The 13,845-nt window shown below is 41.9% G+C and overlaps 1 protein-coding gene across 5 annotated transcripts in view; it reads left to right on the top strand.

Annotated features, from left to right (window-relative positions):
- Positions 1 to 13,845, top strand: part of st18 (ST18 C2H2C-type zinc finger transcription factor) — a 417,712-nt gene that overhangs the window by 372,422 nt on the left and 31,445 nt on the right. For all 5 annotated transcript variants that reach the window (XM_043688314.1, XM_043688317.1, XM_043688315.1 and 2 more), the window contains 3 exons: positions 4,922 to 4,990; positions 6,995 to 7,057; positions 7,152 to 7,235. In XM_043688314.1, coding sequence (XP_043544249.1) covers positions 4,922 to 4,990; positions 6,995 to 7,057; positions 7,152 to 7,235 — 216 coding nt within the window. The remainder of the gene's footprint in view (positions 1 to 4,921; positions 4,991 to 6,994; positions 7,058 to 7,151; positions 7,236 to 13,845) is intronic.

Below are 13,845 nucleotides of genomic sequence, written 5' to 3'. Positions count from 1 at the left end.
TGCAGATTCATATAGTGCATGTGTTGAAGGTATAGTACTGATGAACAACCTGAAGTTCTAGTCTTGCTCATAACACATGGTGCTCTATAGCTGCTGCTCTCATACACAAGTGTGGATAACCACAGCCTGGATCACGAGTTATGAAAATGATTTGCACAAAATATGCATAATTTCTCCATTATGTGTTCTGCCAGCAACTGTATCTTTTAGAAACAGAAAATTGGCCTGCGGTTTGTGGCTAAATTAAAAACTGCTCTCTTGTAAGCTGCATATTTGTTTTCAAAATGTCTCAAGTGGCTGTTGTGCTTATCTAACTGGACACACTGCAATAGTATCGCACATTTGTGATTTTAAAAGAACTACATCTGAATCTTAAGTGATTTAAATTGAGTTTTCTCTTGGAGTTTATCCATTGAATGAAAAGCCACAAATATCTTTTTTCCCCAGTAAATGAGAATCTGGTCTGTTTCTATAAGCAATTAAAAAAAAATGATATTTATGAACATCATTGTTAAAACATACATAATGTATAAAGAAATGAGCCCAATTTAGTATTTATTTGCGTGATAAAAATTTAGTTGTATTGGGCCCAGGTTCGTGGCAGCATATTGGTAACAGATTGTGTAGTCTTACAGACAGTGGAAAAATGTTGCCAGTTTTAATATTTAAAATGTCATATGAAGAAAATGTTTATTTGAAACACTGTACTTCCAATACTAACAGAAAATTATGTGTACATGTCTGAAACACAACTAGATGCAACCACCAGACACACATTCACCTCCCCACAGGGACCATTCCCTTCGTGACATTCTGGTCCACTTTTCCTTTGCTCCCAAGACAACCCCACAGCCCCAAGACACCTTCCCCAGCAACCACTGAATGTGTAATACCTGCCCATTTACCTCCTTCCTCCTCAGTATCTGAGGGCCCAACCATACCTTCCAGGTGAAGCAGCACTTTACCTGCACTTCCCATAGTCTAGTCTGTTGCATTCACTGCTCACAATGTGGTCTCCTCTACATTAGGGCAACAAAGCCTAGACTGGGTGACTGCTTTGCGTTACATCTACATTCTGCCTGCAAAAAAGACCCTGAGCTTCCTGTTGCTCGCCACTTTAACACACCACCCTGTTCCCTGGCCAACATCTCTGTCTCAGGCCTACAGCAGTGTTCCAGCAAAGCTCAGTGTAAGCTGGAAAAACAACACTTTATTTACTGCTTGGGGGCACTGCAGCACTCTAGACTCAATATCGAGTTCAATAATTTTAGTACCTGAATTCCCCTTTGTGTCAGCCCCTTCCCCAGACACCAGACCTTGATATCACATAGGTAAAAACAAGGACTGCAGATGCTGGAAACAAGAGTCTAGATTAGAGTGGTGCTGGAAAAGCACAGCAGGCCAGGCAGCATCCGAGGAGCAGGAAAATCAACATTTCAGGCAAAAGCCCTTCATCAGGAATAGAGGCAGGGTGCCTGCAGAGTAGACAGATAAATGAGAGGGGGGTGGGGTGGGGAGAAAGTAGCATAGAGTACAATAGGTGAATGGGGATGGGGATGGAGGTGATAGGTCAGAGAGGAGGGTGGGGGAAGGTAGCAAAGAGTATAATCCAGGCGTCAGGTGGTGAGGGAGTGGCGGTGGAGGAGGCCCAGGACCTGCATGTCCTCGGTAGAGTGGGAGGGTGAGTTGAAATGTCGGGCCACAGGGTGGTGGGGTTGATTGGTGTGGGATTCATGGAGATGTTCCTAAAGCACTCTGCTAGGAGGCATCCAGTCTCCTCTACACTTTCCAGCACCACTTGAATCTTGTTATCACATAGTCTGCCATTGCACACTCCCTATTGTTAGCCACTAACAGTCTCCATTAACAGCTATTCACCCAGTCAGACTGTTATTGACTCCTTTGTCTGTCCAACTGTTTGGTCTCTCTTTGGGCTCCATCCCTATCTATTGTTTATTCCTTACCTCCTCACCCCACTCTATCTTCTGCATATAAGCCAACATTTTTCTCGCTACCACCAGTTCTGAGGAAGGATCACCTGATCCAAAATATTAACTATGATTTTTCTTCACAGATGCTGCCAGACCTGCTGAGCTATTCCAGCAACTTCTGTTTTTGTTTCTAATTTACAGCATCCACAATTCTTTCAGTTTTTATTTTGTATCTATGTAATTCGGTCATATCCTACATTTTAATAACATAATTCAAGGAAATTAAAAGATGCATTTTTTGGTATTCATTATCGCACTATTTTAAAACATATCTTTCTCTAGTTTCTTGGTAGCCATGTGACTTTAATAGAGATTGATAACTGATAATGGTTATTTCAGTGAATAATTGAAATTTGGACAACTTAACTTCGCGTGCTCCAAACTGAATTTACTTTATAATGCAAAAGGTAAGTACTGACAGCCAAAGAAAAATCAGGACATATACCTTGACTTTATATTAGTATTGCTGTAAATGCTTCCATTAAAATTCAACGATACCATGAGGTTTATTTATTTATTTAGTGAATGCAAATTCCCAGAGCCAAATGATTGCCTTCTCATGTGTTAAGTTTAAGGTGATTAGTCACCCATTTAATGTAGGGACAAACGGGACACTCCTTAGCAATATGTTTCATCACAAATACATAGAGGGTTTGTACTGAGCCCCACAGGAGTGGAGGTTGTCTTCATAGAGACTTTGGTTAGAGACAAAAAAACTGCAGATGATGGAATCCAAAGTAGACCGGCAAGAGGCTGGAAGAACACAGCAAGCCAGGCAGCTTCAGGAGGTGCAGACATTTGGGGTGTAATCCTTCTTCAGGACTGTGGATAGGTGTAGGGGGAGCAGCAGATAAAGGGAGTGATGGGTGAAGTGTGGGAAAGTGGGGATAGGTGAAGACAGGTAGAGGGCATGACATTTTGGTCAATGGGAGCAATGAATCCTGTTGGTCTCAGGGACTGCTGGATGGGAGGGGCAGGGGCTGGAAACAGAGTCAGGGGACAGGGAGAGAGTTATTTGAAATTGGAGAACTCAATGTTGAGCCCTCCGGCTGTAGGGTGCCCAGGCGATAAATAAGATGTTCTTCCAGTAAGAGCTGTGGTTTGTTTTGGCAATGGAGGAGGTCAAGGATGGTCATGTCGGAAAAGGAGTGGTTAGGGGAATTGAAATGGGCGGTGACTGGGAGATCCAGTCAGCCCCTGTAGATCCGACCGCGATGCTCAGCGTACCGTTCCCTAAGTTTATGATCAGTCTCCTCAATGTAAAGACCACATTAGGTGCACCCGATGCAGTAAACTAGGTTGAAAGAGAGGCAGGTGAACCTCTCTCTCACCTGGAAGGACTGTTTGGGGCCCTGAATGGATGAGAGGTGGTGGTATATCGGCAGGTTTTGCATCTTTTCTGGTTGCGGGGAAGTTACCTGAGGGTTCAGTGGCGATGTTGGCATGAACCAAGGACTGCCAGAGGGAATGGTCCTTGCAGAAGGCAGAGAGGGATGGGAAGGGGAAGATATTCTTGGTGGTGGGATCTATTTGGAGTTGGCGGAAGTGTTTGAGGACGATGCATTGGATGCAGAGACTGGTGGTAAGTGAGGACAAGGGGGACTCTGTCTTTATTGCGTTGGGGTGAGGAATGGAGGGGTGCAGTGGAGGGCTGTCTGGGTGACAGAGGGGTAAAGCACATTGTTCAAAATAGGTGGACATCAGGGATACTCATGAGTGGAATGTCTCCTCGTCCAAGCAAATGCAGCAGAGGTGGAGGAATTGGGAGAATATGATGGAATTCTTGCAAGACACTGGGTGGGAGGAGGTGTAGTCCAGGTAGTTATGGGAATTTGTTTGTAGTAAACATCCGTCTGGAGACTGTCACCAGAGATTGAAATGGTGAGGTCAAGAAAGGGGAGGGCTGTGTCCAAGATGGACCAAGTGAATTTGAGGGCAGGGTGGAAGTTGTGGGCGAAGTCAATGAACTGCTTCAGTTCGGTCTGGATGCAGGATGCTGCACCAATGCAGTCATCGATGTGACGGTGGAAGTATTGGGGTACATTACCTGCAGAGGGACTGTTCGATATAGCCAACAAAGAGGCAGGCGCAGCTGGGGCCCATCTGGGTACCTATGGCCACTCATAGAGACCTTTGCTAGTCCTGAATGTGTTTTGCAAGGAACATTTTAACTTGCATAGTTCAGATTCTGGATTAGTGGTGCTGGAACAGCACAGCAGTTCAGGCAGCATCCAAGGAGCAGCGAAATCAACATTTCGGGCAAAAGCCCTTCATCAGGAATAATGGCAGAGAGCCTGAAGATCTCTCCACGCTTCAGGCTCTCTGCCTTTATTCCTGATGAAGGGCTTTTGCCCGAAACGTCGATTTCACTGCTCCTTGGATGCTGCCTGAACTGCTGTGCTCTTCCAGCACCACTAATCCAGAATCTGGTTTCCAGCATCTGCAGTCATTGTTTTTACCTTGCATAGTTCAGAGCCTGCCATTAAACAGATGGAGTTTGTCTTAAGGACCTTGTAAGTGATTAAGCAGCAATGATAAATAATACTTTGTAATCTTATAATATATTTCATAAAAGTAATTTGTGGTGAAAGATCATATATATTAAGCCACTCATTCAGTGTTCAGTGCTAATTAAATATTTGTTATCATTTTGAATTCAGTAAGGAAGTTAACTATAACCTTTAACAAATTAATCTGTTAACATGTGCATCAAAATTCACAATAATTATTGAAATTTGAACTTTTTACATATCCAATGAAATAGTCTGAAACAAATATCCTATAAAGTAATTGGGTCATCTGAATCTAAAAACGAGTCTTTGTTTGCAGGTAAAGGTTTCTCCAACATATTACTTTTTTTTCTTGTTTGGAAAATGCTAATATATCATCAGAAAAGTAATGGAAATTAAATATTTGCTTTCCTTTTGCAGCGTGTCTGGTTGTCCTTTGGCTGACAAGAGCCTTAAAAGTCTTATGGCAGCCAGCTCCCAGGAACTGAAGTATGCTTTAAACTTTATTTTATATAATTCTCCAATAGCTGACCATAGCTGTTGTTAATGTCAGGCATGAGGGACTGACAGGAGATACAGTTAACATGGGGAATGTCCCTTTTCTGTTCTTGGCATGTTAAAGGTTATATTCAAAGTGTTCAGTCAGCAAGAATGTTTTGATAATAAGTCCTTCAAAAAAATCCTCTATAATAGGTTTCTCCAAAGGTGTTTTTAGTATTTGCTGAGTCAGTTCATCTCAGAAAGCAAAGCTGTGATTGGCCAGTGTTCCTGATCTATGGAGAAAAGAGATCAGTTAGGGATTACGTTCTTGGTTGTTCTCTAACAATACTTATTAATTATTGTATCAATTTGAATTGAGAGAAGATTTATTTAGATGAGAAAATGGCACTGTATAATTAAATCAAAAACCAAAATATTTTGACTTAAACTTGGAAATAGAATCAAACTCAATTGTTTTCATTGTCAAATCGCCGCTAATTATGGAGGGTCATCAATTTAGAATCTTGCTCCTTTCAAAAAAGCAATAAAATAAATAATATGCTACTTTAATCTGGAAACCTCTTTAACAATGTCAAGAGTATACTGGAAAAGCACAACAGGTCAGGCAGCAACCAAAGAGCAGGAGAGTCGACGTTTCGGACATAAGCCTTTCATCATCATGCCAGAAACATCGACTCTCCTGCTGCTCGGATGCTGCCTGACCTGCTGTGCTTTTCCAGCACCACATTCTCGACTCTGATCTCCAGCATCTTTAGTCCTCGTTTTCTCCTACCTCTTTAACAAAACATGGTTAAAGAAATGTGCTGCCTGATGAACTGGCAGAATGTGAGGCTGTATGTGATTCCTCACATTTTACTTGCTAATATTAGCTATGGTTTTTGAGGAGCGATGGTGCAGAGTGGAAGTTAGCTGTTTCACCACAGTAAAGAACACACAGGTTGAAAGGTCATTCTTTAATATCTCATAGTCCAAGGACAAAAGTAAAAATGGAAAATGTTGGAGATAAACAGCAGGTCAGACAGCATCTATGGTGAGAGAACAACAGAGTTAATGCTTCAGGTTATTCCCTTTTTGTTAGAACCTCCTTCTTTCCACTGAGGCTGACGTCTCTGCAGACGATTTATCAGATCTGTAATAGACTTAAGATTATCATAAATTTCAGCATGTATGGATCATGCAAGGCTCAAGTCTACATTCAATCCATTCAGTGGCAGTGATCGGGAGTATTCAATGTTTTTCTTGCGGACAATCTCAGGAATTAGGTTTTGTGTTATAAAGGGTTCTCATTCCCATGTAAATTGTGCCTGGATATACATTTATGTAATGTTTAAGGAATTAACTTCAAAGGAAGTATCTTTCAAATTATGTGTGTAAATATGTACGGTTTTCTCTCTAGTGCAGTCAAGTAGCAAATTCTATGTTGAATAGCTGAGCAAATAAGACTTTAAACCACAAGTATTTTCTTTGTGTTTGAGGAAGGTGCTAACCTCTGAATGTTTCCTCATATGAATTCCCACCTCCAGCTACCCCACCTTCCAAGCAACCTTTTACCTTTCATCTCCAGCGTTGGCTTAGCTGATATATAAAAACATTCAAGAAATTCTTCATTTTTATGGAAAGGCCATTCGATAGTTTTTTTTCTGGGTTACACACAGCAGTCTCCAGTCTTGGTAGTTTGCCACTCAGCGTTAAAATATTAACTTCACAAGATAAAGCAAAGGCTCAAGTTTCTTCAAGGCAGGCAGAAACCAAGATATGAAGCACATCCTGACAATATTTTGAATGTCTATTTAGCTTTTTTTGCCAAATGGAGAGTTTAAAGTTCACATGGTTTGTAAGTAATGTATATTTATCAGTGCTGACAATTATTTACTTTGTACTTAGTAATCTTCAGGATAAGGATTTAATGGATCAGTTGCTAATCCAACAAATGAAGTAATTTTTAGTAGACAGTATAATTATGTTTCAGATATTTTTCTCTTATTATGTTAGGTGTCCAACACCTGGTTGTGATGGCTCTGGTCATGTGACTGGAAATTATGCTTCACACAGAAGGTAAGTAGAGTAACAAAGCAAAAAAAAACAAAGGCTATGTTAATAAAAAATCAGATATTCCATATGTGAGTTGACAATCAATTTTATCTTGCAGCCTTTCCGGATGTCCACGTGCAAAAAAAGGTGGAATTAAACTGGCATCCAGTAAGGATGATAAAGAAGACTCAGAGTTAGTCAGGTAGGAAGGCAAAAAAAAGCTCATAATTTTGAAATGTTGTTAATTGATGATGATCTTGGCGTCACCTTTTCTAAAAATTGCATCTTTGTTGAGTCTTCATTTATTTCTTGGATATAATCTACAGATGATGTTTGAGCCCATATTGCAGATAAACATCAGACACTTTTTGTATCTTTTTGCCCCACAGTGAATTAAAATTTGAAGGCACCCTGAACTTGTTAAGGTTAGAACTATTCAGGTCAGTTGTCACTGAGCAGTAATGCTCTGACTCAGAGGATTGTGGCTTCAAGATTTCTTTCAGAGATTGGAACACTGAAATCTGGGCTACACTTTACCGTGTTGCTAAGGGCCTCATAAACTCAGATACAATGTCTTTCAGATGAAATGCTAAAGGGAGGCCTTCTCTACCTGGCTGCATTGATGTAAAAGATCCTTGGCACTGTTTGAAGGATAGTATGATTTTTTTCTGTCCAATACTCACCACACACAAACATTATCTGCTCACTATTATATAGCTGTTTATGCTTCCTGCATCACAGTCACAATTACACTTCAAAAGTAGTCCAGTGACAGTAAAATGCTGTGGGATACAGAGGTTCTGAAAAGCACTATAGTCTTTCTTTATAGACTTTAAAAGTAAACATAAAATAACATTTTATATCTATAATATTTACCTTTTGCCGAGTACATAATGCATGTTTTACAGTATGATGAATCACATGTGTGAGTCACTATAAAATCATTTTTTTCAGAGTAGGATTTGTTCTGTTACTTAACATTACATTTAACATTTTTATGTGGTTTCTTTAAGATAAAAAATAAATCCACAGATACTTTACAAGAGAATACTAAACCATAAAAGAAGAGGTAGGAGGGGGGAAGTGATTGGAAGGTTAATTGATATAGTCAGTTTTAGGAAAAATTTTAAAAGCAAGCAAATTGTTTAGTGGAGGTGTTCCAAGATATAGGGCATGTATAGCTGATCAAGTGATGCATAAATAGAAAGCAGGATGTCCAAAAGCCATGAGGGATAATACAAAATGATGATGGAGCAGCTATAAGGCTTAAGGTTTACAGTTAATGTGATTAACATGGAGCAACAGCAAAGGACTTGAGACTTGATTTTTTGATGTCAGTTGGGAGAACAACAGTGAAATAATATGAGCTCCACAAATCACTGCAGGGAAAAGGAGGACTGGAACTTTTGGATTTTCATACCAGAATGGCGGACTTCCCTAGGAATTGGGGTGGCTAACCCCTGAACAAGTGCATAGGCAACTGGATATGGATGAAGATTGACCAGAAGACTGATTAATTTAAACAAAAAGAATGAAGTCAAAATACAGCCATTCTGCCCACATTCCTCCCCCCACACATACCTCCCCTTGCTCCATCTGTACCAATCCATGGTACCCATAACCCCTCCTCATATTCTCCATGTGAACATATGCATCTCCACCATGGCTGTTTATAGCCCCTGTGCCAAATTACTGCCAACCCAACTCCCTATAACCACCCTTTGCCCTTTGACCTAGTGTGCCAATTAATTTAGTATCCATCATTGTCAGACCACAGGATTCCTGCAGAGATGAGGAAAACTAATGTTTTTTATTAAGTAAGTGTGCAATTATATTGAAAGTATAATACATGAAAGTATTCTCATTAAAAAAAACTCAGCTGAACTCTATAAAACCCTACAAAAACAAACCTTTTTTGCTTTGACAAGATAGATCAGTCATTGTCTTATTCAGTTACAGTGCAGGCTTAAAGGGCCAATTGGCTAAAAAGTCGTGTTTAGAGTCATAGTCATAGAGATATACAGCATGGAAACAGACCCTCATCCATGCTGACCAGATATCCTAAATTAAACTACTCCTACTTGCCAACTTTTGATCCATATCCCTCCAAATCCTTCCTATTCATATACCCATCCAGGTGCCTGTTAAATGTTGTAATTGTACCAGCCTCCACCACTTTCTCTTCCAGCTCATTCCATACATGCACCACCCTCTGTGTGAAAAAGTTGCCCCTCAGATCCCTTTTAAATCTTTCCCCTTTCACCTTATATCTATGGTCTCTAATTTTGGACTCACCCACCCTGGGAAAAAAAAGCCTTGTCCATTGACCCTATCCATGCCCCTCATGATTTTATAAACTTCTATAAGGTCACCCCTCTGTCTCCGATACTCCAGGGAAAATAGCCCCAGCCTATTCAGCCTCGCCCTATTGCTCAGACCCTTCAATCCTGGCAACATCCTTGTAAATCTTTTCTGAACCCGTTCAAGTTTCACAACATCCTTCCGATAGCAGAGAAATCGGAATTGCACACAGTATTCCAAAAGTGCCGAACCATTGTCCTGTACAGCCACAACATGACTTCCCAACTCCTCTATTCAATGCACTGACCAATAAAGGAAAACATACCAAACATCTTCTTCACTATCATATCTACCTCCGACTAAAAGGCAGCTTAAAAGGCAACTGGACTGGACTTTCAAGGAACAATGAACCTGCACTCCAAGCTCTCTTTGTTCAGCAGCACTCCCCAGGACCTTACCATTAAGTGTATAAGTCCTGCTAAGATTTGCTTCCCCAAAATGCAGCACCTCACATTTATCTGAATTAAACTCCATCTACCACTCCTCGGCCCACTGGCCCAACTGATCAAATTCCCATTGTACTCTCAGGTAACCATCTTCACTGTCCACTACATCTCCAATTTTGATGTCATCTGCAAACTTACTAACCATACCTCCTTATGTTCACATCCAAATCATTTATATAAATGATGAAAAGCAGTTGACCCAGCATCGATCTTTGTCGCACACCACTGGTCACAGGCTTTCAGTCTGAAAAGCAACCCTCTACCACCACCCTCAGTTCCTTTGAGCCAGTTCTGTATCCAAATGGCTAGATCTCGCTGTATTCCATGTGATCTAATCTTGCTAACCAATCTACTATGAGGAGCGCAGCAGGTCAGGCAGCATCCAGGGAACAGGAGAATCGACGTTTCGGGCATAAGCCCTTCTTCAGGAATGAGGAAAGTTTGTCCAGCAGGCTAAGATAAAAGGTAGGGAGGAGGGACTTGGGGGAGGGGCATCGGAAATGTGATAGGTGGGAAGAGGTCAAGGTGAGGGTGATAGGTCCGACTGGGATGGGGGCGGAGAGGTCAGGAAGAAGATTCTGACCTCTCCGCCCCCACCCCAGTCTGACCTATCACCCTCACCTTGACCTCTTCCCACCTATCACATTTCCGACGCCCCTCCCCCAAGTCCCTCCTCCCTACCTTTTATCTTAGCCTGCTGGAAAAACTTTCCTCATTCCTGAAGAAGGGCTTATGCCCGAAACGTCGATTCTCCTGTTCCCTGGATGCTGCCTGACCTGCTGCGCTTTTCCAGCAACACATTTTCAGCTCTGATCTCCAGCATCTGCAGACCTCACTTTCTCCTCAATCTACTATGAGGAACTTTGCTGAATCACAGAATCCCTACAGACTCTTCAGCCCAACAAGTCTACACTGACTCTCCGAAGAGCATTCCACCCACACCCATTCCCCTATTACTCTACACCTGGGGTCAGGGAGTCCAGAACTAGAGGCTATAGGTTTAGGGTGAGAGGGGCAGACGGTGGTACGTGTATGGAATGAGCTGCCAGAGGATATAGTGGAGGCTGGTACAATTGCAACATTTAAGAGGCATTTGGATGGGTATATGAATAGGAAGGGTTTGGAGTGATATGGGCCGGGTTCTGGCAGGTTGGACTAGATTGGGTTAGGATATCTGGTCAGCATGACGGTTTGGACTGAAGGGTCTGTTTCCATGCTGTACATCTCTATTTACTCCTGACCAATCCACCTAACCTGCACATCTTTGGATTGTGGGAGGAAACCGAGTTGAAACCCACGCAAACAGGGGAGAATGTACAAACTGCACACAGACAGTCGCCCAAAGGTGGAATGCTTTACTGATGTCCATATAGATCATGTCCACTGCTCTGCCCTCTTCATTGCTTCTTCAAAAAACTCAATCAAGTTCGTGAGACACAATTTACCACGCACAAAGCCATGTTGAATATCCGTAATCAGTCCTTGCCTTTCCAAATACAGGGGGAACCTTGATTATCCAAATGAGATGGGCAGGCACTATTTCGTTCGGATAATCGATTATTTGGTTAATCAATTAAATACCTTTCCTCTGGGGTGCGGAGTTTTTAAAGTCTGCTCCCCATTCAGGTGACTGCAGCAGCACAGTGCACAAGCCCTCGCACCCAAAACAGCCTCCCCGTCCCCAGCAAAAAGTGCGTGAGATCCCACCCCCAACACTGCCCCCAAACCGGTTCAACACTGCCCACCGCCCCCAGCACAAAGCGTGCAAGCAATCCACACCCCCCCCCTGCAACTTCTGGAGTAGCTGGACTGGACACCAACAGCAAGACTGCTGCTGCTGCTGCCTTTGTGGGGTAAGTCTCCAAATAGCATACACACAAACCTCACACACACAACTTTTTACTGCAACATTTTGACAGGTTCCACCTCTGCCCTGTACAGGACAATGTTGGTCAGATTATCTGGGGAGAGGGGAGGGGGGTTTAGGGTACACCCCTCTGTATGACTCCAGGGAAAGTGTGGGGACAGAGAGAGGTTGGGAAGTCAGTCATTTGGAGACAGTGCCTGTTTAATCACTGTAAACAAAAGATGCGATCACTGTTGGAAACACATCTTTGATGCAATGTTTCTATCAGGACCTCGAGATCTCCTTCGGATAATCCGATTTTCGGATAATTGGTATTCAGACAATCTAGGTTCCTCTGTACATGTAAATCCTGTCCCTCAGGATTCCCTCCAAAACCTTGCCCTCCACCGATGTCAGGCTCACCAGTCAACAGTTCCCTGTTTTTCCTTACCACCTTTCTTAAATAGTGGCACCTCGTTAGCCAACCTCCAGTCTTCTGGCAGCTCACCTGTGGCCATTGATGATACAAATATCTCAGCAAGGAGCCCAGCAATCACTTCCCTAGCTTCCCACAGAGTTCTAAGGTACACCTGATCAGGTCCTGGGGATTTATCCACTTTATACATTTTAAAACCTCCAGCACGTCCTCCTCTGTAATATGGACATTTTTCAAGATGTCCTATGACAGGCTTAATAGATCTTTTTGACAGCTTGATAGCTCTCAAACAGATTGAGTGTTCTTTGGCAATTTGGCAGCTGAACAATTAAAATTAGTGTATTCAATTTTTTAGGCACATTCTTGTCTATCACTAAGCATTCAACTCAACCACAGGGCACTTGGTACCCACTAAACACACCTAATCCCCTCAGAGCTACTGTAGGACCATATCTAAAGAGTTTTCTCATTTCTAAAAAGGGGAACACTAGGTATCCAAACAATTCCACAAAGTTCAAGTCTGCTCTTAGTGGATCTAGTGTGCAAACACCAGGTCCCACACAACAGGGATGCCAAAGTTCCACATCATTTGAGGCAGATGATGATTTAAATGGCAAGCTGTCTCTACTAAACTTTCAGAGGCAGTATTTGGCCAGATTCCACTCTTTCCCATATCAAACTGGATCAAATTGTTTGTGAACGGGATTTCTCAACTTTGAAAATTTCTGCCATTTTTGTTGGAATGAAGAGGAAGTCTTGTGAACGAAATCGGGGCTTCTATGTCTATGGTGAAATGATAGCCAATGCATTTGAGCAAAATTTCAGCCAGATCGAATTTGCAGTCTGAAGCTCAACTCTGTGTCCAAAAATACATCAGCACTCTTCCTGGCAGTTGAACATTTCATGGGGAAGGAGTGTGGAGTCAGTAGAAAAATGCAGAGTTTTGAGAAGCAAAGAATAACAGTCTTTTTTCTATCTGTTCATGGGATACGGGTGTTGTTGCCTGGGCCAAAATTTATTACCTATCCCATATTAGCCAAACTGTGGTAAGAGTCAAACACATGCTGTGGATCTAGAGTCAATTGTAGGCCTCATAAAGGTGGTTTATTTTCTTCACTAAAGTACATCATTGATCCAAGCTTTTAGATGAAACATGTGTATATTCCAGGAATTTTTTTGAAGTTGAATTCAAATTTAATTATTTGCTGGTGTGGGATTTGAACTCTTGCCCCCAACATATGAACCTAGGGGTTATGCATTTCTCATCCAGAATTTTCCCTTATTGCACTGCCTCCCCTTGGAATAAGTTGTGACTCATCCATGATATTATGGCTGGCAGCTGACCAAATAGCATGGAGATAGTAATGGGGTTAAGAGGGATGGTGAGTTGGAAGAGCTCCGTGCTATCACCATGGATATGAAAATTGATATTCTGCTTGTAGATTATGCCATTAACTGCTGCGTGTTAGAAAAAGATAGTTTGAAATTTGGCCCAAATATCCTGTGATCAGATGAAACCATTTTCCAACTGTATCTTAAAGAAAACATTAGGCTGAATTTTATCAAAAAACAACTAAGTATCAGTTTAGGAGAGTTTCATGAAACATTTCCCTCCATGAGTCCTAATGAATTCTTACTCAATTATACACCAACCCCTTTGTTATGTAAGAACCAGGCTTCTATGGTGTCACACTTGCTGTAATATGTGCTTACCTGTAGCAGA

This window comes from Chiloscyllium plagiosum, chromosome 4 (genome assembly GCF_004010195.1).
Source record: "Chiloscyllium plagiosum isolate BGI_BamShark_2017 chromosome 4, ASM401019v2, whole genome shotgun sequence".
In the NCBI taxonomy this organism is placed as follows: domain Eukaryota; kingdom Metazoa; phylum Chordata; class Chondrichthyes; order Orectolobiformes; family Hemiscylliidae; genus Chiloscyllium; species Chiloscyllium plagiosum.
The sequence above is the reverse complement of the archived record's forward strand: the minus strand, read 5'-3'. Positions and strand labels throughout refer to the sequence as shown.